This window comes from Gallinula chloropus (assembly GCF_964237585.1).
Source record: "Gallinula chloropus genome assembly, chromosome: 4".
NCBI classification, from domain to species: domain Eukaryota; kingdom Metazoa; phylum Chordata; class Aves; order Gruiformes; family Rallidae; genus Gallinula; species Gallinula chloropus.
The window spans coordinates 85118333-85142205 of NC_140088.1; the positions used below are offsets into that span (position 1 = coordinate 85118333).

Sequence of the window (23873 nt, forward strand, 5' to 3'; positions counted from 1 at the left end):
AGGATCACTGAGTTCCAACCCCCCTGTAACAGGCAGGGCCACCAACCTCCAGGCCTGGAGCTACACAAGGTTGCCCAGTGCCAATATTGCCATATCCCATCTTGCACTGTGCATGTGTAGATGATGGTGGACTGACTTTCATTAATTAGGCTGATGAAGAGTCCAGGTAGTTCAGCAGCTCCTATGCTACGTGCTGCCTTGTTTGGTATTGCCAAGGGGAAAAAGGTTTATCCCCACGAGAAGCTGCAGAGCTCAGCACCATCAGGGAGAGGCTGCAGCCACCTCAGAAGAGATGATCTGGTGCCATGGGACAAGCACACTACCTGAATTATTACTCAGTGCTGATGGCCAACTGTTGGCCTATAAATTGCCATCATTCTGTTTTAGGGTTAACAGCTCATTGAAATACATGGGGTCATTTCTGTTGTGCTGTCAGAGCTCTTTCTTGTTTTCACTGTTTGTGATTTAAGCCATGAGGACTGGGAGGAGGGAGGCAGAGTTTGGGAGGAAACCAGCAGGCAGGGAAGCTTTGGAAGATCCAAAGACATCTAGGACTCCTCCTGAACCCAGAAAAACCATAACCCTGGAGCATCACTTGCTAGCAAAGCTCCACTTTCTGTAGCAAATATGAGGATTAGTGGTTTGCCCACCATCACAGCAGATTTAGGACCAGATTCTGTCTTCCCACTTCACAGCTCTTTGAGAAACTCCTGAGGACTGAGCATGACCATTGCTCTCTCCATGAACTCACAGATAAGGTCTTCTGAAGCACAGTGTTCAGCACTGGCAGTTATTCTATCACCTCAGTTACTCTGGGTTGACGTGCTGTTCCCAAGACGGGTACCACCACACACTACAGCTCCTCTCTGATGACCCTGCTCTACGAAGTAAGCCCAGGTTTTGCCCTGCTGTGCATCCTAAGGCTGATGCTGAGAGCTGCCTGTGGGATTTAAAGGCAAGAAGCAAAGGCACTCACATTGAACTCCTCCCGAAAGAGCTTGTTGTCATCTGCCATGCGGCGGTTGATCTCCTCCTCCAGCTTATCCACGGGCAGAGGCGGGTATTTGCGGTTGGTGCTGGGGGAGCGGGCGAGCAGCGGCATGCTCTGAGGCTCTGCAAGGACACCCGTGCATCAGAGGTGCCCACCCAGCCTGTGCCCAGCACTCAGCCATGCCCAGGTGGGCACAAGGACTCTACACACACCCTGGGCTGTCTGCTTCTAGGCCCACCTTGCATCCTCACTGTCCCACGTTTTCACAGACTGCTTTGGGTTGTGAAGGTCATTGAAGCCCACCTAGTTCCATCCCCTTTCCATGGGCAGGGACACCCTCCACTAGCCCAGGTTGCCCAAAGCCCCACCTGGTACTAAACACTTTCTGGCCCTTTGTTCATCCTGCAGATGGTGCCTAAAGATTTGGGAATGCTATGATAACACAAACCACTTCCAACACCCTGTGGCTGAGCATTACACAGTCGCAGAGGCAGGACAGGGCAATGAGGACCAGGTCTAGCAATGCTACAGGCTTGGGGCAGAGTGGCTGGAAAGATGCCCAGCAGAAAAGGACCTGGGGGTGTTGCATGACAGCCAGCTGGACATGAGACAGCAGTGTGCCAACAGCACCCTGGCTTGTATCAGCAATAGTGTGGCCAGCAGGACCAGGGCAGTGACCATTCCCCTGTACTGGGCACTGGTGAGACTGCACCATGAGTACCGTGTTCAGTTTTGGGCCCCTCACTACAAGAAGGACACTGAGGGGTTAAAGTGTGTCCAGAGAAAGGTATCAAAGTGGTGAAGGGTCTAGAGCCCAAGTCTGATGAGAAGCAGCTGGGGAACTGGGGCTGTTTAGTCTGGAGCAAAGGAGGCTGAGGGGAGACCTGATCGCTCTCTACAACTACCTGGAAGAAGGTTGTAGCCAGGTGGAGGTTGGTCTCGTCTCCCATGTAAGAAACGATAGGACAAGAGGAAATAGCCTCAAATTGTGCCAGGGAGGTTGAGATTGGATATAAGGGATAATTAGGTACTCAAGCACTGTAACAGGCTTCCCAGGGCAGTGCTGGAGTCCCCATCCCTGGAAGATTTGAAAGATGTGTAGATGTGGTGCTGAGGGACATGGTTTAGTGGTGGACTTGGCAGTGCTGGGTTAATGATTGGACTCAGTGACCTAAAAAGATTCTGTGATTCTAAGTCATCAGTAATGGGGGATGAAGACCACCCTGCTTAGAACTCAGACTGCACTCTCACTCACGTGGAAGTTTTGGCACCATCACTGTGATGTAACTCCCAGGTGGACACAGCACGGGCAGCCGCTGCTTGTGGTTCCTCAGAGAAGCCAAGAAAGGCCACGTGAGGGTTATACCAACACAACTGACAGCTCATGAAGTTCACACCTCAGCTTACAGCAGTGTAAAACTTGGGTAGGAAAGGTCTTGGCTGCCAAAGCCAAAAAACCAAGGTGCTGACTTTAAGTCAGTGCTCGGTCCAAAGGTGTTTGGTGTTTGTGGAGACAGCTCAGAAAAAGGATCTGAACTGAGTCTCAGAGGTGGTGGCTCCTCTTCAGCTCTTACTTTGCTGCCTAACTATGGACAGAGATGCCCATCTTTAGACCCTCATTGGACAGCTCTGGCTAATGACAGAAAACAAGACAACCTCAACAACAGAAGAATATAGATGTTACACTAGGTTTGCACAAGACTTTAAAATTGTATTTATGCATCTTTCAGAGGTTTTAATGAAGAATAACCTATGTATTCTCTGCTTCCACTCAGAATTGTTGGGTTTGGTGTCTACAGTTGTTGTGAAGATTTGCACAAGAGCTTTAATCAGCTTGAATTTGAAAGGGCAGAAAGATATTTATTTATTCCCCAAAGATGTGTTGAAAAAAGTTTCTTATTTGAGTCAAAGAGGTATTTTGAAAATTCAAGAGGACCATGAGTAGTTTGGTGTTGGAAATGATCTCATGTTTTGAAATTAACCGACTGAGGGCAAGGATTTTGTGGCTGGAATGAAAGCTGGGAAATAAGACTTTCATTCTACATGTTTGCCAAAATCCTGGAAAACATATAGGAAGTTCAGAACAAGAAACAAATGAAAAATGTAGATGAAAACATACTTTCCTACAAAAATGTGAGGTGGGAGAACAAAGCTGTGGCACCTAGCCCACCAGAGTCCTCAAGCTCCATCACTGCACTGGGCTCAGACTGCAACACTGCCACATCCAGGTCTGTTTTCTGGTGTGTGATATTACAGCACTCTGGTGTGTTCATATTTATTCTGGTGTATAATATTTGTATTATAAACACACTCAAAGACTGCCTTTGTACACCTTTCCAAGGTACTTCAAGAGAACACAATCCTCATTTTCCTTTTTACACATTCCCAGCAAACCACCTCTGCAAACCAGTACTCAGTGAGCGTGTTCCCATCTCCATTCAAGCTGGCCACTGAAAGAGGCCACTGGGTATGATGCCCAACAAGCTGCATGTGTTCCATTGCCACGCTGGAAGGGATGGGAAAGGCAGTGTGAACCTGGGTAGAGTTCTGTGCTGCCCAGCAAGCCACCCTGGAGGGCATAAACCCAAACATCCTTTGCCATTTCAAGGGGTTTATGAGAGTTTTGCAATTGTTAAAGAGAATTGCTGGGTATTTCACTAGGTAACTTTGGCCAGTTCCAAGCCAGAGAAAAAAAAATCACCCAAATATCCTGTTGTTATTCTGAAGATCACTTGCATTAACCCATTTTCATCTGAACAAGGCTTATTCCTCCCATGAGATGCATGTTTGCTCCCCTCCTCGCACCGACACGGGCCTCACCTGCATCATCTGTCCGCCCATTGGACAAGCGGAAGGAGTTGGAGTGACTCCCTGCTTGCTTGTATTTCTTGAACCTACCAAAGACAAGGAAAGAGAGAACATCAGTAAATACCCACCAAGGAGCCCAGGTTACCTTCTGGGTGATATATGCAGCCACAAAGGGCTTGCTTCACCTTCTCATGGCTCAATGAACAAGCTGGTGGGTCCAGGCGGCTACGTGACCTCTAAAATCCTGCCTACAGGCATTCATTTAACTGGCCACATCTGGAAAGGCTGCAGGACACCAGAGCAAGGTGAAATCCAGGAGGAGACACCTTAAGGCTGCTTTTTATGGAAGACACCCTGAGGAGTTCCTGCTCCACAGACTGATTCAGCAAAGCACATAAACCCCAGGCTGATCCATCCTCCTGCAGCAAAGCCCCTCTCCATGTGCTTTTAACCTGAAGCAGATGTTTACACTCTGTTCGCCCCAAGTGAAGGGTTTTGCTGAATCACTGGGCAGGCAGCTGTGAACAGAAACCCTTTTCTTTAAGGGCTGGAAGCCAGGCAGGGAGGACTCAAACTCTGCCACTGCTCAGCTCCTGAGGCACAACTCTCATCAGGTTCACTGCTGCGAGGGCAGGCCCAGAGCCAAGAGACAAAGGGAATTTTTCCACCACTAAGAAAATAGCTTTTTCTTTCTTTCTTTTTCTTTTTTTTTTTCCTTTTTCTTAGTTATTTAATCACCCAAATAGTAAATTAAAATGCAGGTGGATAACTGCTCTCTTCTAGCTGAGCAGATATACGTTCAGGAGTTGGGAATGCTATATTTTGAGCAGCTCAGGTGCTTGGGTAATTTAAAAATGGACTGAAGAAGGCTTTGCTATGCCCCAGCTCCAGCATCACCTCATGCTCCAAACAACCTCCAGCTGTGCACCACCTCGCAGCAGAAGATGCACAGGCATCAGGTACAGGTTTGGTACCCAAGGCAGCGCTTGGCTCTGGATGTTGGAACACGATATCAAGAGAGGAACCAAGGAATAACAGACCCTGTTGTACTTGTAAGGGAGTTTCTGGCTCAAGCACCGTGTTCAGTTTCCCTGAATTACTCAATCCAACACCCTTGGCCTTGCAAGGAAGCCTTGCCTGTGCTGACAGGGCTTTTTAACTTGCTGACAGGACTTCAGTTTAACCTGTCCTATGAAATGTGACATTTTCAGTAGCATTACACACCTGAGAAGCAGCTTTGTAGAGAAAGGAAAAAGCATCATTGACTAGATAACCCCAGGCATGTTTTTCATTACCCTTACAGGTTTCTTTTGGAAAAGCCCACTCTGTCAGCCTTTGGCTTAGGAAACAGCACAAACAGCTTATTCCTTTTAATTCAGTGATTAATTTCTGTCAAATGAGGGAAGTCAGCACCAAAGCATTTCTTACCTTAACATGTACAGCACAATAATAATAAATACTATGACTAGAAGGGAAGACAGGGCCACCATCACAGCTATAATTGGAGTCTCATCTGCAATAGGAAAAGAAAAGTATGGTTATCCAGAGCTGCCAAAACCCCATCCAGCACTACCATTTAACATGCAGAGCTCTACGGTTTCTGGTTGCAAAACAACAACAATAATAAATGTATTGAGTAAGGTTGTGTTTGTGAAGACAGATACAAGACCTGAGCATGGACCACGCATTTCAGATGCTATGAGGTCAGGTTAAAACCTCCAGCCATCATTCAAAGCACCTCCATCTCCTCTGAGAACTGTCCACTGTGAAATTGTGACCTTCCAGATGAAAATAGGGATTGAGAAAGTTGTGAGTGGGCTACTTTAGGGGTTTCTTCTGCACGACTGGATGTGCCCATGGTGGCCCACCAGCTGCTGGTAGAAGTTTGCTCTATCACCTGGGGACCTGCAGAGTCTTCTGCCTGACACAATACAGAGAGTTTCTGACCAGGTCCATGAGTCTGGTGTAAGTCATGGTAAGAAAACAGATTAAAAAGGGAAAAACTGTGGCCTTTGAAAGATCCCACAGGTACCACATTTGTAAAACAGTCACGATTTCCCTTCCAGTTCTGTGTCAGATAGGACAAGAGGGTGATGCTCCACCCTGCACCTGGGCTCTGAAGTCCTTCAGGCTGAGGTTTTCTGGGGAGGGTTGGGACTACTAAGCTCCTTATCACCTGTCTGGCTTATTGTAGAGAGGTGGCTCCTGCTGGGACTTCTTCCCTAGAACTGCAGCACAGTTTGGGTTGGAAGGGACCTCCAAAGATCATCTAGTCCAACCCCCATTCCTTCCTCCCTAGCAACACTGAGTTTAGAGAGGAGGTGATGTTAGACAACCCACTGTGCATCCACTGCACCTTGAGGCCACCACGTACCAACTAATGTGTCTGTCTTGACTGCTGGCTCCCCTGCAGATGCTTCTCAGCAGCAGGCACCACACAATACACTTGCAAGCACACTGAGATTAGCCATGTCTGACACATTCCCATCCTCCAGGATCTACAACAGCTTGCTTTTTTAAAAACAAGCTATTTGTTACTTGGCCTGGAGGTCAGAGAAACAGTGGTCCACACAAGCACATTACTCAGGGGCTGGAAGCCAAGCAAGGCAAACCAGATGGGAAAAGGGCCCTGAAGGGCATTTTTCCAGATAAGTGTGGATGCCAGCTGGGGGTATTTCATTTTCCATCAGTGCTCTCAATCTGTATGGGCCACTACCCATGTCTGTATGCTTCAGCCCCCTGAGACTGCAGGGCATGAACCCCCCCTTTCCACCTTCTGCCCATCCTTTTCTCTGCCAGGGCAGGATTCCTCCCTCCACATGTCTCAGCAATTTCAGCCAGCAGATTTTCTTAGGTAGGATTTATTTTGTCCATCCTCAATCGCTGAGCTATGGAGGGGCACTCTGGTTGTATTTCTGCACTTGTCCCTCCCTGGCCATGATGTCTAGAAACGTTAATCCAACCAAAAGATAGGCAAATGAAAACATTAAATGCTCCCAGTCTTACAAGACTTTGTTCTATCTACTGTCCTCATGTGCTGGCATCTCCCCCAGCCCAGCAGCAAAAAGCCAAGGTATTTATGGGGAAGCATTTCTGCCTCCTGCATGCTCAGTGGCTGCTGGAGCCACATCACCCATTGTAAGGCTTCCCAAAAGCAAGACCAGGAAGGCAAAGCAAACCACAGAGCGTCTTAGCCCAACCACAGCCTGCCCTCACCTCTTCTTTAGCACGCTTCCTCTTGAGACCTCCAATTGTTAGCCACCATCCTGGCTGGAGGAGGGGAAGGTGACAAAGCCCACAGCACTGTGTCCCCTCTACACCTTGTTGGAGCATTTCTCTGGCCCTGGCCAGAGCTAAACTCAGCCTAACCGGTGCTGAGCCAGGCAGGAGCTGCTGCAGTAGCACCAGTTGGCAGGAGATGTGATTTATGGGCAGGGGTGCCTCTGGCAGCAGGATGCAGAGAGTCTGGGGGGTTGTGGGTTTTGTTGCAGCTGTTCTTTCAACACATCTGGCTGGATGACTTAGAGCTTTTCCATCCTAGCTGCTAACGGCTGGTGTGCTCTCCAGCCTGCCCAGCAAAGCCCAGGCAGGAAACAAGCTGGAGGGTTCCCAGACAGAGTCCTTCTTTCCCCACTCAGCCCTGGAGGGTGGTGCCAACCCTCCTGCAGCTCCTGTCCTGCTTGAGCCTCGGCCTCAGGGATTTCAAGGGATAACAACTTACCCCTCTGCTTCCACAGACCTTCAGTGCTGAAGGACTCACCTCGGCCCAGAGCCCAGAAAGCTTTGCTATACTTAAATCTTGCCCTAGCACCACTGAGGAGCCAGCAACCCATCTGATGCTCAAGATCATGTCTCCAACTGTAGTGCCATTTAGCAATCTACAAGCCTAGATGTGTATCTCCTATACATCATGCAGCCCCAGGCAGAGCCACCCAGCAGAGAGAGACAGGGCTGAGCAGCCCTCCTGGCTCATTGCTGTCAATGCCTGCCATAAAACTGGAGTAAAATCAAGCAGACAAGGAATGACAAGAATGGGGCTAAAAGAAATGGAAGCAGTGCAGGGGGGAGCAGAGCAGAAGCAAGGGTTTAAATCCTATCTCTTAGATCCCAAGCAGAGTTTAAACTCCAAGTCACCCACATTCCCTGCAAACATCCCAAAGATCCTGCAGCAGCAGGTCTGTGATGCAACCTCTATTTGTTTTCCTGCAGTATTTCCTTGCTGGCTGTGTTTGGGAGATGGAAGAAGCCACACCAGACACCCCAGCTCAGGCTAAACCAGTGAAGGTGTTCACAAAACATCTTAAATTATTCCCTTGGGCCAAGGTCATTGTATGTCACTTGACCTCATCTCCTACAAGGTGCTACCACAGCAGTGAGGAGCCTTGGGGAGAGGTATGCAATAAGCAGAGCAATGCATCAAAGCCAGAGGGTCTCCCTGAGCTCCAGGTCTCTCTGCTGCTTTCTGTCCATCCTGGTGGGATATGGACACACTATTTCAACCTGTCCATAGGGAAACAGGAGAGGGTTCATTGCCTTCTTTCTTCAAACTGTGCCTGAATGCCTTTCTGGGAGGTAGGCATGGTCTTTTCTGTGCCCATGTGAATCTCATGAGGTTCAACAAGGCCAAGTGCAAGGTCCTGCATATGGGTCAGGGCAATGCCAGTACCAGTGCAGACTGGGGAGCAGCCCTGAGGTGAAAGACTTGAGGTACCAGTGGGTGAGAATTGGACATGAGCCATCAATGTGTGCTTGCAGCCCAGAAAGCCAACAGCTAAAGGGGGTTTTAAGAAAGATACAGACAGACTTTTTAGTAGGGTCTGTAGCTGTAGAACAAGGGGCAATGGTTTCAAACTAACAGAGGGGAGACTGAGGCTAGACATAAAGAAAAACAAACTACAGTGAGAGTGGTGAAACCCTGGTATAGGTTGCCCAGAGAAGTGGGAGATGCACCATCCCTGGAAACATTCAAGGTCAGGCTGCACAGGACTCTGGGCATCCTGATGGAGTTGAAGGTGTCCCTGCTCACTGGAGGGGGTTGGACTAGGTGGCCTTCAAAGGTTCCTTCTCTCCCAAACCATGCCATGATTCTTGCCTATGATTCTGTGGTGTGAGTTTGGCACTCCAAGCAGTGCAAAGCAGGTTGCTGTGGAGTTCACAAAGCTGAAACACCCATCAGAGCCACCATGAAGACACATGGAAGAAGCTCATTTCTACAGGCAGTTACTGCACCGCCTGTACCTCTGCTCTACCTGCTCCTATGCCACTAAAGGAGTGACTAATTGCAAATCACTCATTAGTAATTTGTAGTGGTGCCAGTTTTCAGAACTAAGAGATGGAAAAAGGCGCCTAAGTGCTCTTCTTTTACAAGAGATGGATTTGTGCTACTGCTTGCCAACAGAATTAAAGAGAGTAATAATTATTCACATAATTTACAGAATGGGTCTGGATCAAATAGAGTAAGTCACAGTCAGTAAAGGCAATTCATTAACAAAAAAAGAAGGACAATTCTTGAATGGCTTCTTAGGCCTTGTTCATCCAACTCTTGAGACAGTGATGCTGGTATTTTCAGAGCATTCAACAGGACATGCACACAGTGGTATGACTTTGTTTACAAATGAGGGGAGCAGAGTGTCACCAGCTCTTTACAGGCTTTGTAAAAGCAAGTTTGGGAGTGCATCATCAGGAGAGCTATCTAAGAGCAGAAGGCTTTTGCAAGCATCTCTACTGAGGGCTGGGGTAAAGCAAAATAAAATATAAAAGTCTTACTTCTTCTGTCAGAATCACCTGCAGAAAAAGAAAACAAAAGTCTCTTAGCAACAAAGAAACACACATTTTAATAAGTCAGGAAGGATCAAAGACCAAGACAGTAACAAATTTAGTAACTCTAACCATCTTCCTTTAAAACACCACTTACAAAGCCAGGATGCTAAAAAAAACCTTGAGCCTTCACTCTGTAACAAGGATAAAGGAACCAAACCTGAATTTTTGTCAGCAGAACAGGGAGCTGAAACTGAGCTATGACATCAATAAGCACACCCTACCACTCTTAACCAGGAACATACCCCATTTAAGCAACTAACCAGCAACTCACTGGTGTGAGCACTTAAATATTAAGAGGTAAGACTTGTGCATGGTTTTTAAAGAGCAGCTGAGCCAAGAGTTCAACTGAGCACAGCTGGGCTCAGGGACAGGAATGATGAGCGCTCAAGGAAAGACTCTACCTGCTGTTTTGGATGTCTCATCTAGAGGAAACCAGAAAAGACCCATACCAACAAGAGCACAGCCCAGCTTTCCTGCTCCAACACCTCTTGTTTTACATGTGAAGAGCTGCAGCACTGGGTTGAGGACAATTCTGGTAGGTCTGGAGAAGCAGGAGCTGCCCGCACAATGTCTAACTCAGGCAGCGCCTTCTGCTCCCGTCTCTCTCTTGAGCACCACTTAATTCTTCCATGACTGATACCCACATTTCCCATTAAGATTAACAGCAAGGGCAGCCCCTAAAACTAATTTTGCTGCTTGACAAATTACTTGCAATAAAGAAAGAATCAGGCTGGTCATTTGTTCTGGGGACTGACGTGAAGTGAGAAGCCACAGCTGGCCTCGGTGGTGCAATGGCCAATGTGTCAGAGCCTTCACCAAAAGGGCGTTCACCAAAACTAGTAATCCAAGTCAGAAAAAGAGTAGCAAAGATACAGAAATGATAAATTCAGTCCCCTCCTAGCAGGCATTGTATTACACAGTCCAGATCCTAGCAGTGCTTAAGCTTTTTGCCTCCATTAATCCCATCTGAAGGCCACGTTTACTCTGAACTTGCTCTGTGCCTGTATTTACAGATACTCTGGACTCCTTCACTCTGCAAAAAAAAACCCTTGGGGATTTGTGTTTGAGAGGAAGCTGGATGAGCTTAGGAATAGCAGGACACTAAGGAAGTTGGGTTGCAAACTTCTTTCAGTCACAACCCTTCCTACCCTGGTAGCAGAAGACAACTTCAATGCAGCTTCACGGGCCCAGAAGAAGAGGGCACACACATCTCACCGATGTGAAGAGGGGTTTAGATACCTCACATCAAATATCCCTTGAGAAATTCCTTCCTTGAGGAATGTACACTTGACATCTCCCTGCATTAACTCCAGTATTACCTTTTTTCAGTCTTTCCTACCCCACCACCAAGTTACCCACCCTGTTTTCCCATTAAATCCTGCACTGCCCAGACTATAAGCTCTAGCAAGCACTGCCACCTAACTGTTGTAACTCAGAGGTACGTAGTATTAAAGCTGGGTCTCAAACCATGCAGCAATGGGCAAACCATGGCTCAAGAGTCACTGATCACGTCAGATTTCTGGTCACCTCAGCCTCTTTTTGCCTGTTTTTTGCTCTTAACCTACAATGAGCAGCCAAATGACATTCTTAGGGGCCAATTTTATTCTGTGTCGAGTGGGGAATGACAGCAGGATGGCAATAGAGACAACTCCTGCTCATCTGGACTTTCCAAAGATGAAAGCAGCCCAAGTAATCAGGAAAAAACCTGATAATGTAAGCAGAGAATCATACAATGGGTTGGGCTGGAAAGGACTTCAAAGGTCATCTAGTCCAACCCCCTGGGACACTCCCCACTTAGCCCAGGTTGCCCAAAGTCCCATCTAATACAGCCTTGAACACTGCCAGGGATCCAGGGGCCACCACCCCATCTTGGCATAGGCAAGACTGAAGACATCCAGCATGAGGAATACTTTGCTCAGTAAGGTGTCACCACATTGTTCCTGTCACTGACCAGAGTGGAGAAAGCACCTTTGTCTGGTTTATCAAATCATGTGCAACAAGCAGTTGGGCAGCCATCATGTGGAGCATAAAGATGAGCCTACAAGAGGGCCAGAACCATCCAACCACAACATCTTCATGAGCAACTCAGCTAATTTTGGGTAATGAGCCAATTTACCAGCTTTCCCCAGGAGCTAGACCTCACCACTGGTTGGCCACCTCTAGTCTCAGCCTTAGGTCCTTTGGGACAGGGATTGCCTTGTTGTGTGTGTGCTTGTACAGTGCCAAAACCCATAGCCTGAGCCCATGGTGGCTACCAAAACACAAATAAACGCAGCACCACTCTGGATAACCCCAGCCCTGCAGCTGAACAGCAACCCAGAGTGGTTTATTGGTGTGGCTGACACAGGTTGCAGATGAGCAGTAACCCCGTTTCACACCCTGGAAACCACAAAAGGTGATGAAAAATTATCTGTGACGAGAGTGGAACGAGATCCTAGGGTTTCTGGTGTCTCATATCTTGGCAAGAAGCCCAGACCTTTGGTAGGACAAATCTTTTCTGATCTGGTCACTTCAGGGAGTTCAATTATTCCCTATCACCAGGGAAGTGAGACCACAAAGTGTCTTCTCATTCCCCTTTTATTTTTTCCAGCAAAACAAGAGCAAAGAAACAAACTGAGAGGCAGGGTAGCCTGGAGAAGATGAGGTGAAGGAGCTGCCTACCGTTGTGGGCAGTAGAAGAGGTCTCTTGTGTCGTCACCGTGGCGCTGAAATTCCCCTCCGTCGTCCCCGCCTGCGTGCTGGGGAGCGCGGTGTGCAGTGCAGACGGCGTCACGCTGGGGAGCGGGGGGCTGGCTGGAGGCAAGGGCACGGTTGTCCTCAGGGTGGAGGTGTTGAGACTGCCGGTGGTGGTGGTGGTGGCGGTGGTGGTGTTGGGGGAGATCCTGGCGGCTGTAGTCGTAGGCGGCTTTGACGCCGTGGTAGAAACAGTCACTGGAGTGCTAACGTTGAGCCTTTTTGTGCTCGTCGTAGTCCCACCCTCAGGACCTGCTGTAGGAGTTGTGGTGGGGATCCTGGGGGAGGTGGGCACTGTCCTGGGTGGCCCTGTGAAAGGAGGAAACGCAAGGGAACCTCCATGAGACAGCTTACTGCAACACTGGAGGGGGTTAGATGCTGGAGATTCGTGTAACTAGAAGGTAAAGCCAGCAAAAAAATCTCAAGGCCAGGCCAGGGAATGCTTTGCACACCCTATAAAAGAAGGTGTCTTGGATGTGTATTATGGTATCAAGGTGAGGCCACACCTTGAGTGCTGTGTTCAGTTCTGGGCTCCACACCATGAGAAGGACATTGAGGTTCTGGAGCGAGTCCAGAGAAGGGCAACCAGGCTGGGGAAGGGGCTGGAGGGCAAATCCTATGAGGAGTGGCTGAGGGAGCTGGGGATGTTCAGTCTGGAGAAGAGGAGGCTGAGGGGAGACCTTATCACCACCTACAACTACCTGAAGGGAGGTTGTAGAGAGGTGGGCAATGGTCTCTTCAGCCAGGGGACAGGAGATGGGACAAGGGGAAATGGCAAGAAGCTGGGCCAGGGCAGGGGCAGATTAGATATTAGAGACAAACCTTTCACTGAAAGAGTTGTCAGGGCCTGGAACAGGCTGCCCAGGGAGGGGCTGAGTCACCTTCCCTGGGTGTGTTTAAAAAAAGGGTAGATGAGGTACTTAGGGACATGGTTTAGCTTAGGCTGGGAATGGTTGGACTCAATGATCTTCAAAGGTCTCTTCCAACATTGTGATTCTGTGATTCTGTGAAGTAGAAAGGCTACAGCCTCTGACAGAGAAGGACAACGTTTTTGTTGATTTATAAGCACCTACAGCCCATCACCCTCTTTTTGACACTTCGCATTACAGTTAAGTGGAGGGTGGAAGTTGTAAGTCACTGAGCACATGAGCTCTTACTCCTTTGAGCCTAAAGCTGGTGTAGGGACTAAAAGGAGGAGACAAGAAGCATAGTTTACCTGTTGTAACATTGTTAGCACCGACGCTTATCAGGCCACTTCCGAGCAAAAGGAGAAAGAACCACAAATCCATGTTGACCTGGGAAAGAGAGCAAAGAACAGTGATTTCAGCAACCATGCAACATTATCTTAATTCAAACTGGGTTCTGGCTGTTTATCTTGTGTGTGTAGAGGTGGAAGGGAGGAGTGAACGTGTGGCTGGGAAGGATTTGGTTTAAGTTCCTATGTCCCCAAGGGCAGAGCATGTGGAGACATCCCAGACTGGTGGACCAGCAAAGGTGACCAGAGATGAAGCAGGGAATGGGTGAACTATGGCAGAGCATGAAAGGCCAGATGAAGGAACAAGCTACGAGGTTGAGCACCAAAGACAAGTACCTCAAAGGGAGTTAATAATGTGTTCAACAGAGGAGCTCTGCAGAGAAGGACCTGGGGGTCCTGGTGGATGACAGGTTGGCCATGAGCCAGCAGGGTGCACTGGGGGCTGAGAGAGCCAATGGGATCCTGGGGGGCATCAGGAGGAGTGTGGCCAGCAGATCACAGGAGGTGATCCTCCCCCTCTGCTCTGCCCTGGTCAGGCCCCACCTGGAGTGTTGTGTCCAGTTCTGGGCTCCCTGGGATAAAAAAGACAGGGATCTCCTGGAGAGAGTCCAGAGGAGGCTACGGAGATGCTGAAGGGCCTGGAGCATCTCCCCTGTGAGGAAAGGCTGAGTGAGCTGGGACTGTTCAGCCTGGAGAAAAGAAGACTAAGGGGGGACCTGATTAATGTTTATAAGTATCTTAAGGATGGGATGCAGGGGGAAATGGGCAGCCCCTTTTTAGTGCTCTGTGGGGACAGGACAAGGGGCAATGGCTGCAAGTTGGAGCACAGGAAGTTCCACAGCAACCTGGGGAAGAACTTTTCCCCAGTGAGGGTGCCAGAGCCCTGGGACAGGCTGCCCAGGGGGTGTGGAGTCTCCATCTCTGGAGAGATTCCAGCCCCGTCTGGACGCCGCCCTGTGCAATATGAGCTGGGGAGCTGCTTTGGCAGGGGGGTTGGACCCCATGATCTCTGGAGGTCCCTTCCAACCCCTGTGATTCTGTGACTCTGTGCTTTGTATTACACCCTGCAAACAAGTGTACTTTGAGCACACTGAAACGCAATGCAAGTGAAGACCACGGCAAGGAGCCTCGGTGCAAAATACCCCACAACAGGAGGCAGGGGGGAAGCAGAGGTCATCTCCTCCCATGGGCAGTGCCCAGCAGATCTCTGCCATCGCAGGGAAGTCCCTGCTCATACTGTGTGTGGGCACAACACCCGCACAAGGCCAGGCTCAGCTCCATTCACACCCCATTGTGCTCCCTGCACCCACGGACAAACAAATACCCACAAACAATAAGACAAGCTCATCTGCAGGCGTAGGCTGCACAGCCCCTGTGCTGCACGTTTCTGTCCAGGAAACATCCTGCAGAATTGCAGAAGGATGACATCAGTGAAATCGTTTCCCTCAGACTTTCTCCCCCAGCCCTTTTAAATACAAGGGCTTTACGGTGGTTTCTTTCCTCTGTAGACCTCAAAAAGCTCCAGAGAAATAAATATTGTTATCTCCTCCCAAACAGATATGGATGCAGAGGCTCAGGCAAACGACAGCGAGATGTGAGACATCATCATCCTGGCCAGAAGAGAGCCCAAAGCTGCCAAGCCCCAGACCAGTGCACGGCCCAGGGGCCTCCCAAGGATGGGCCAGCATCTCACATCTGCCAGAGGGCTGGGAGACAGCTCTGCTACGTGCCGTCGACCAGCAGCTGCCTTATGACTCTCTCCTGTCCTTCAGGCTTTTGTCATGCGTCCAGTTGCATCTTCAGCATCTCCTGGGAGAAGGGCTGAGAGATATCACCGCCAAGTCAACTTGACACGCTGCCAAGAAAGGGTTTTATTCCCTATATGTAGCCTACTCCTCCTCCTCCTCCTAAATACATCTTGTGTTGTTTGTTCTCCTTCTATTTATTTAAATCTGCTTCAATCTAGACCCATCCCAAGCTCTGGGCAAAAGGACAACACTGAAGTCATCAACGTGCTGGAAACGATATCAGAAATACAAGATCCTCCCCACCTCACCCGGGAGTATCCTCCCACCAGCACCACCCACTTATATGTTTTTCCTCCCCCCCTACAAAAGAAAACCTGGCAAAAATTGAACTTAGTCAGTGACCAAAAGGTCAGACAAACCCTGAACCAGACGGAAACCGAGCTCCAGAGATAAGAGCTTTCCTTCAGCTCCCTCCACAGCCAGCCCTGCTGCGGCTGAGAGCGGGGCAGGGCTTTCTCCAAGGGGTCCCACTATTTGGAGCAGCCAACTTTCCAGAGAGTTTCATCACTGGTTAAAATATGTGTCTGGATGGATTTCAACCATCCTCCTGCCGCTGGTGAGAGTGGGACTGGTCCTGCAATGCCTCCCCGAGGCTCTGCTCCAGGGTGGGATGTCCAGAAAACCTGCAAGCAGTAGGGTTTTGCTGGCTCCACTCTTGGAGCTTGCTGAGGCTACTCAACAAGCAATTGCACTTTGGAGCTGAGGAAGTCCTGAGCCGAAGAGGTTTCCCACCCCTGCAGTGTAAGAAAGGGAACTTGTGCCCTCCAGTTGATAACTGCAACTGGGAAGAAGACCAAGCTGCACTGCCTGTGAGAACAAAAGCAACTTGCTGCAGGAGACAGATCCTCCGAGCATCCCACTGCAGGAACCCATAGAGAGAAATTGGATGTTCCTCGTGACGGGACCTGTGTGCAAAGGCAGAAGGAACTTAAGTCCATGCTGAATCTCCAGTGAAGGTAACAGCAGCACTGAGATGCTCCTGAAGCCTCACAGCAGCTGATGGTCTCACCACTGCAACTGCTTCCCTTGTTAGGAACCCCTCACTACTGCAACAAGAAACAGCAACACGCTAAAGGGAAAACCCATCTCTTCTGCAAACACTACTAGGAAAAAAAGGATCTGGGTTTTAATTAATATTTGTATAGAAATACCATTTTCATAGGTGGATATGTCTCCTTTCCTCTTTCCCCTGCCCACTTTATCACAATGAGAGTTCCTGTTCATTTGGGATCCTGTTTAATCGGGATCCCATTCACGAGGGATCCCGCTCATTTGGGATCCTAACAGCTATGCCAGCACTACATCTGTGGCAGCAGTTTGCCCCAGGAGCAAACAAACAGGTTGCTAACCAGGATGCTTCCTCTGTGCTGGCAGCCCACCCCCTCCTCACACTGAGGTCTTGCTCCTCACCACGTGGCCCATAATTAACCGACCACTGGAAAGCCATATAGATCTCAATCTCTTCCAAGTCTTTCTTAACAGCTCCAAGGATCTTTTAAAGAGCCCTCTGCTCCAGCTCTTGCAGCTCACCTCAAATACCAAGGGAATGACAGTTTATTCATGGTCACTCAGCAAAGGGATGGCAGAGCTGGGACTGGACCCCAAAGGACAGGGTTCCTCTCCCCTCTGACCTCCCTGCAGTCCTCTTGAGAAAATTAAGGAAGGAAAGACTGATGGGTTAGCCCATGCCAACCCCCACACCCTTCCTAAGGCCAACAGCCAAATGTCCCGTTGGCTCTTCTGCCCCATCCTGAACATTGTTTCCCTTGGTATCAGAAGCAGGACAATGGAGGGTATGTGGAAGGAAGTAAGGCTGTGAATCTGCTCTTCTTTCTGCCCTTGGTTACGGAGAAGGAACCCACATACAGTATAAGGGCTTGGTTTTATTTTCATGACCATGACTGCTATATGGATGAAAGATACAGATGATTCCTGGACCAGCCACAGGTACAGGTTGCAAAACCCCTTTGGAATGCTGGAATGACCACAGACTCATTTAGGTTGGAAAAGACCCTTCTGATTATCAAGTCCAACCACTGATGTAGGTCCCTCCTTTGCTGAGCCAGCAGCACAGCTCTGTTGCCCTGAGACTACACCAGTGGGCAGGCAGCTGCCTGCCTTTAAAACCCTCTTGATGCTACATTTAATAAGCTCATTGATCCTTGAGTGAATCAGATTAGGAGGAAAGGGTTGGCAGAGAGAGCACACTGAACTTCCCCACGCCTTGCCCCAGGTTTGGGAAGAAAGATGGATGCAGGGAGTCTGTGCATATCCTTTGAGAAAAGAAGACTAAGGGGGGACCCTATTAATGTTTATAAATATCTTAAGGATGGGATGCAGGGGGAAATGGGCAGCCCCTTTTCAGTGCTCTGTGGGGACAGGACAAGGGGCAATGGCTACAGGTTGGAGCACAGGAAGTTCCACACCAACATGGGGAAGAACTTTTCCCCAGTGAGGGTGCCAGAGCCCTGGGACAGGCTGCCCAGGGGGGTTGTGGAGTCTCCATCTCTGGAGAGATTCCAGCCCCATCTGGACGCCGCCCTGTGCAATATGAGCTGGGGAGCTGCTTTGGCAGGGGGATTGGACCCCATGATCTCTCAAGGTCCCTTCCAACCTCTGTGATTCTGTGATTCTGTGATCCTGAGTTATCACAGCTTTATTCCTGTGAATGTCAAAAGAAACAGGATACAGGGCAGCCCTGAGAGCATCACGCCTTGCTGTGTGGATCATTACACAAAAATCCCAGGAGCTGCTCCTGTGACCAGCAATCAGCTGCCAGCGCTGCCTGATCACATTAAAATCGGATCCGGAGCAGAGAGCAAGCGCAAGAGCCCTGCGCCAGGGGAGGGCTGTGCCAGCCCAGCTCCCGGCACCCAGCCCCTGCTATGAAACACTCCCTATTCCCAAAAGCAGGATAACTAAATGCCAGCGGTCTGCTGTTACCCGCTTCTTAACATAAAAGGCCTCCAGAGTCCTACCCCAAAGGCGGAGAAACCCGAGTCTCCCTTCCCCTCCCCCTCCCCTCGGCTCCCTCCCTGGCTGCTTTCGGAAACGGAGAGGAAATACTTGTAATGTTATCAACATAAACACAGCTCTTGGCCGGCTGTAACATCCTGCGAGCTCTGCAGAAAAACACCCTGACGTCACGGCGCCGGCTCTGCCGAGGGGAAAGGAGCCGGCTTCGGCACCACCGCGCCGGTGGGTTGGGATGCTCAGCGTCGTGGCTTCGTTTTAAACCTCTTGCTTGAAAAAATCAGGGTGAGAAACCTCACTAAGTAACTGCTATTTGGTGTTGCCAGCAATGTATTTTATATATATATATATATATATGTTTTTATATAGAGTGCATATGCCTTGCACTCTCCCATATGCTTCCTATAGGAAAGGCTGGGTTTTAAGCTGCAGGACGTGTTGTTTTAAAATAAATGGATCTTGTCAAGATGATTGATGTTGGGGAGGTGAAAAAAAGAGAAGGAAATAATCTCTTTTTAAAGTTATAAGTGGGTTAAAAATGGTCCTTGTGTGTGCTGCTGCTGCTGCTGTAAGGGGTTTTGGCTGCAGGACCACCTCCCCGTGCTTCCAGAAAGCAAAGAACTAAAGCACAAAGCACTAAAGTGCTGCAGAAACTGCCCAGATCCTACCAGGATACAGCCTGGATTTACCCCCTACATCTGACATATTCCTAATTCCTGGAAAATTAGGCAATCTTTTTCTATGTGCAAAGAGGAGGCACAACCTAGATTCTACCCATGTTTCTGGGACCCCACAAACCTGTCAGTAAGATGCTAAAATGTAGTGGCTCAGCTGAGACCACCCGATTGTCTTGTGCTGGCCCCAACCACAGTGAAAGGTGAAAAAATAATAGCTCAGTTTTCTTCTTTTTTTTTTTGGCAGGGGAGAGGGCAAAACTAGGAGCAAGGTTAGCATCTGCACCAGTTAGCTCTTTGAAGCAGCTCACAGTAGGATGAGAACGAGCATGAGCATAAAGAAAGGGGAAAAAGGTCTTTTTTTTTTCTCCCTTTTTGGTGGCAGCAAGCCATCAGCACGGCTCAGCCGCTGTGGAAAACAAACCTGCTGTTCCTTCTCCTCCTCCCTGCTCCTTTTCAATCCCATTTGTGGTTTTCCAGCCACTTGCTGGAGCTGTGATCCACGGCAGAAGAGAGCTGCCCATGGGCTTGCCCAATGGCAGGACGATTTCAGCAGCACCAGGTTCCCCTCCTCTGTAAGCCCAAACCTCTCATGCTGGATGAGATGCAAATGAGGTAAAAATAATCATCAGGATGAGCCACTCTTCCTGGTGCTCTGCACCAAAAAGCAAAGCTCAGTCCTCTGTGGGAAATCACTTGGTGACCAAGCATCTTGCAGAGGGGATCTCTGAGCTGTGCATTGACTTCTCTTCTTTGACACCATGCGAGGAGCTGCTTTGGCTCTAAACTATGTTGGGGTGGCTGATGGGGGGTAGGTCATCTCCTTCCCCAGAGCTGTGGCGAGCTGGCCATCACTGCTGAGGGAGGGAAAAGGGTTCTGTTGCACTAAGACACGGTGACTAATTCCTTGCATGTGTCTCCGAAGCTGAAACGAGGCCTTTGATGTGTCACTGAACATTATTCCCCCACCCCACCCTCTGCTTTTCCACTCTTCAACAGAAAAGATGAATCACAACAACCATTCACCCTTTCTGAAAATCTACTTATTTTGCTTTTTTTTAAAAAAAAAAGTCTTGTTTTTCCTGTCTTTTAAATCAACAGGCAGCTTCCACAGGAGCCACGGCCACTATGACAAATGGCACATGAGGAGGTGGACAAGCCTGTGGTCTTTGGGGCTTGTTTTCTCCACCTGCTCCACCTTTAACAAATCACTGCATCCCTCCACTAGCCCAGGGTGCCCAAAGCCCCATCCAGCCTGGCCTTGAACCCTGCCAGGGATCCAGGGGTAGCCACAGCTGCTCTGGGCAGCCTGTGCCAGGGCCTCTCCACCCTCCCCAGGAAGGATTTCTGCCCCACAACTCCTCTCCATCTGCCCTCCTGCAGCTGAAGGCCATTCCCCTTGTCCTGTCCCTCCCTGCCCTTGTCACCAGCCCCTCTCCAGCTTTCCTGGAGCCCTCAAGGGACTGGAAGAAGCTCTGTGGTCTCCCTGGAGCCTTCTCCAGGCTGAACCAGTCCTACTCTCTCAGCCTGTCTCCACAGCAGAGGTGCTCCAGCCCTCTGCTCATCTTTGTGGCTCTCAGTCCAACAGGCAAACACACAGTCCTCTTCCAAAGAGCTACCTCACCATATGTCCACGGAGGGAACCCAACCCTACTCCCACTTGGCTTTCTGGGTATCCAGAAATAGCTGCCATTGTTAGGATGATGTTAAAAACTGCAGGCCTGAACCAGGATCAGTCTTCCTCGTGGAGGTTATCTTTAGTGAGAGGTTAGTCTATCCCTTGCTGATCACACAGGCTCTCAAAGCATGTGCTGGCAGCAGGCACGGGTGTGAAAGCATTGTAGGTGGGTGTAGAGAGGATCAGATGTTCACCAGCCAGAACCTGGAAAGAGGTTGCCCAAGCTCCCTTCTTACCTCTGCTGCCAAAACCTGAAAAATCCCTGTGCTTCAGCCTGCTCTACCACAGAAAAGCTCCCAAATTGGCTTTTTTATTCACTAAGCAAATGACACAGGTTTAATTCATTTGGAAGTATTTGCAAGGACCTTTGAGACTACAGTTAAGAATAACTTACTGGGTCCAGTCCAGTTTACCATTGTCATGAATGATCTAGAAGATGGGCTGAGTGCACACCCTGCAAGTTTGCTGCCAACACTAAACTCTGAGGAATTGTTGAGATGCCAGAGGGTCCTGCTGCCATCCAGAGGGACAGCCTGGAGAAATGGGCCAACAGGGACTTCATGAAGTTCAACACAGGGAAGTGGGAAGTCTTACCCCTAAGGAGGAGCAGCCCCAGGCACCAGGATGTGCTGGGAGCTCCCAGCTGGAAAGTAGCTCGGCAGGAAAGGACCTGGGGGTCCTGGTGCACTCTGTGATTCTGTAACTTCTTGTCCTGCAAACTTTTCAGAAGGCAAACCTGCTGGGATTTAAGCTTGTAGTGGAGTAAGATAACACCCATCACTGAGGAGGAGACACCTACACTGTGGAGGACATATCTTGGTATCCCATCAGTGTCCCTCCAGCTCCACGCTGGCATTCAGTGACCCAGTTACTACACACCACAATGACCCTCTGCTGTGTAAGGGGCAACCCTCACCTCACCACTAACAAGGAGCCACAAAGCTGCTCAGGTGAAATGACCCCATGATAGATTCCTCCAAAGGAGCTTGGGACATCTCAATACTGACAAGCAAGCCTCCTAGAAGAGCCCCAAGACTAGGGAGCTTTTATCTCAGATAGAAGATAGGAAAACTAACCTGATGAGGTTTTAAGTCATAAAAAATAGACACCCCTAGCAATGAGTGTGGGTGCTTCATCTGGGCATGAACCAGTTCAGGCTCAATGCAGAAATATTGACTGTAGATATTTGTCCTCCACAGCTCATCAAGCCAGTTCTTAAGTTTTCTGTATTGCCTTGCTGTTAGGAAAGAAATCACTCTCTGTGTGTTTAAGAACAGGCAAATACTAACCCAGAGATTCAGTGGTATCATGCTAAAAATATAGATGTCAAATCCAGGCTCCATTCCCACCTATGTCAGGGGCAGATCGGTGGCACAACTAGGACCAAGGTGCTCAACCATCTCCAGTCCTTGCCCATTTCACTGCATGGATGGGCACTCCTGGTTGCACCACCAGCACAGCAAACAGAGTCACTGTCTGGAAGCCACCTGAGTGCCTCAGAGGGGAAGAACTACAAATACATCCAATTATTTTCCTAATAATAATTTCCCTAATAACTGTCATAATTAGGGCAGGTTTAATTTGCCCTCAGCCACTCTTTCCTGCTGGTGCTGTGGCTGGCTGATCATGGGAGCACGTGCTGGTTGCTCTTGCCTCTCTCCCCATGCACAGAAGAAACTGGGATGGTTCAGGGAATACATTGTGGAGGGAGATGGAAAGGGATGGAGATCTGTAGCAGCGGAGAACAACCAGCTGGAGAGGGTTTCCTATAAGACATGGCATCAAGGAGCATCAAGATGGGATAGGAAAAAGGCAAGAGAAGGTGAAGTCCTAAGAAAAAGAAGAGTGGTGAGCTAAGCCCAAGGGAGGGTGAAGATGAAGGACCAGCTCTGAGCTGTGACCAGGAGGAAGGTGCTGGGGACAAAGGGTTTTGCTGCAGGCCAGGCTGGTGAGGGATGATGGGGCAGCAGGAGATGCATTGCAAAGGGGAAAGGGAGGTGAGATACCCTTCTAGGACAATTTACATGGATCTGCTTTGGCATCTGCAAAAACCCTGGCTAGTAGGAGACCAAAAGCCATGGTCTCCTGGCTGCTTTTCCCCCACAGGACAGGCGTTGCACCTGCAGTTTGGTGCTGGGAAGAGGACAGTAACTGCCTGAAAGCCTCAAGTGAAGCCAGTTCACCTCCTTATTCAACATAATGAATTAATAAATATTTTTTTTTTAAGAAAAGAAGTCATACAGGAATATATTTCTTTAAATATCCCATTTGAGCGTTTCCCTTTCTTTGTCCCAGGCATTGTTTGCAATGTGTACAAAGAAAACGTGTTGTGACTGAAGAGTCAGGTTGAAGCATGGCCATTCTTTAGCACAACAACATCCCTCCCGAGCAAGCCGCCTTTCAGAGGGTGAGTGAATGGTACGTGGGGAGGAGAAACAACCTTTAAAAACCAAAATACATTTTAAAAAAGCATAAAAAAAATATAATAGCCCAGCTTTTGGGCTCAGCCCCTTCTGCTGGACCAGCTTCAAGTCAAGACCGAGCCAGGAGCTGAGGTGTTTGGGCAACGAGTGGTCAGAGCATCCTACTTAAAACAAAGGTGTCGGAGGGGATCATTCGCATGGCAGCCTTAAAGATCTCATTACTGAGGCTAAGCTCCAATTCAAACGCATGCGTTCGGTCATGCAGCTTAATCGCTCGCCGTGCTTACCCTGAAATCCTCCTGGGACACCTGTAGGGTGCAGGGAGCAGCCAGCCTGTCCCACGGAGCAGTCCCTGGGCTAAGAAAGTGCCGTGGAGCCGTAAAAACCCACCAATTTACCTGCGGTAATTCCGCACCGCTGCTCAGTTCAGCCCTGTTGCCACAGTAACACTTCTGGTGTAGCCGAGATCACTGATTATGAAACTAGGAAAAAAATGAAGAAGAAAAAAAAAAATAATCATCAGAGGCTGCTAATTAGGATATACTCCAGTTCTCAAAAAGCTCCATGTTAATGGCATCGCGACGGCAAGCTCCAGGAAAACGGAGATGCCAGAAAGCATCACCTCGGTCAGCATCGCTGGCCGTTGCCAGGAGGTTTTGGGGTCTTTTTGTATATGGGTCTTAAAATTCAGCTGGCAAATTCCCTTGTTT

The 23873-nt window shown here is 49.1% G+C and overlaps 1 protein-coding gene across 1 annotated transcript in view; it reads right to left on the bottom strand.

The window, feature by feature from the left end:
- Positions 1–23648, bottom strand: part of PTPRA (protein tyrosine phosphatase receptor type A) — a 39685-nt gene extending 16037 nt beyond the window's left edge. The window contains exons 1-7 of the mRNA XM_084262742.1: positions 23451–23648; positions 13569–13647; positions 12281–12661; positions 9566–9583; positions 5228–5312; positions 3812–3885; positions 977–1113 (exon numbers count right to left, since the gene is read on the bottom strand). Coding sequence (XP_084118868.1) covers positions 977–1113; positions 3812–3885; positions 5228–5312; positions 9566–9583; positions 12281–12661; positions 13569–13641 — 768 coding nt within the window. The 5' untranslated portion in view covers positions 13642–13647; positions 23451–23648. The remainder of the gene's footprint in view (positions 1–976; positions 1114–3811; positions 3886–5227; positions 5313–9565; positions 9584–12280; positions 12662–13568; positions 13648–23450) is intronic.
- Positions 23649–23873: the final 225 nt, after the last annotated feature.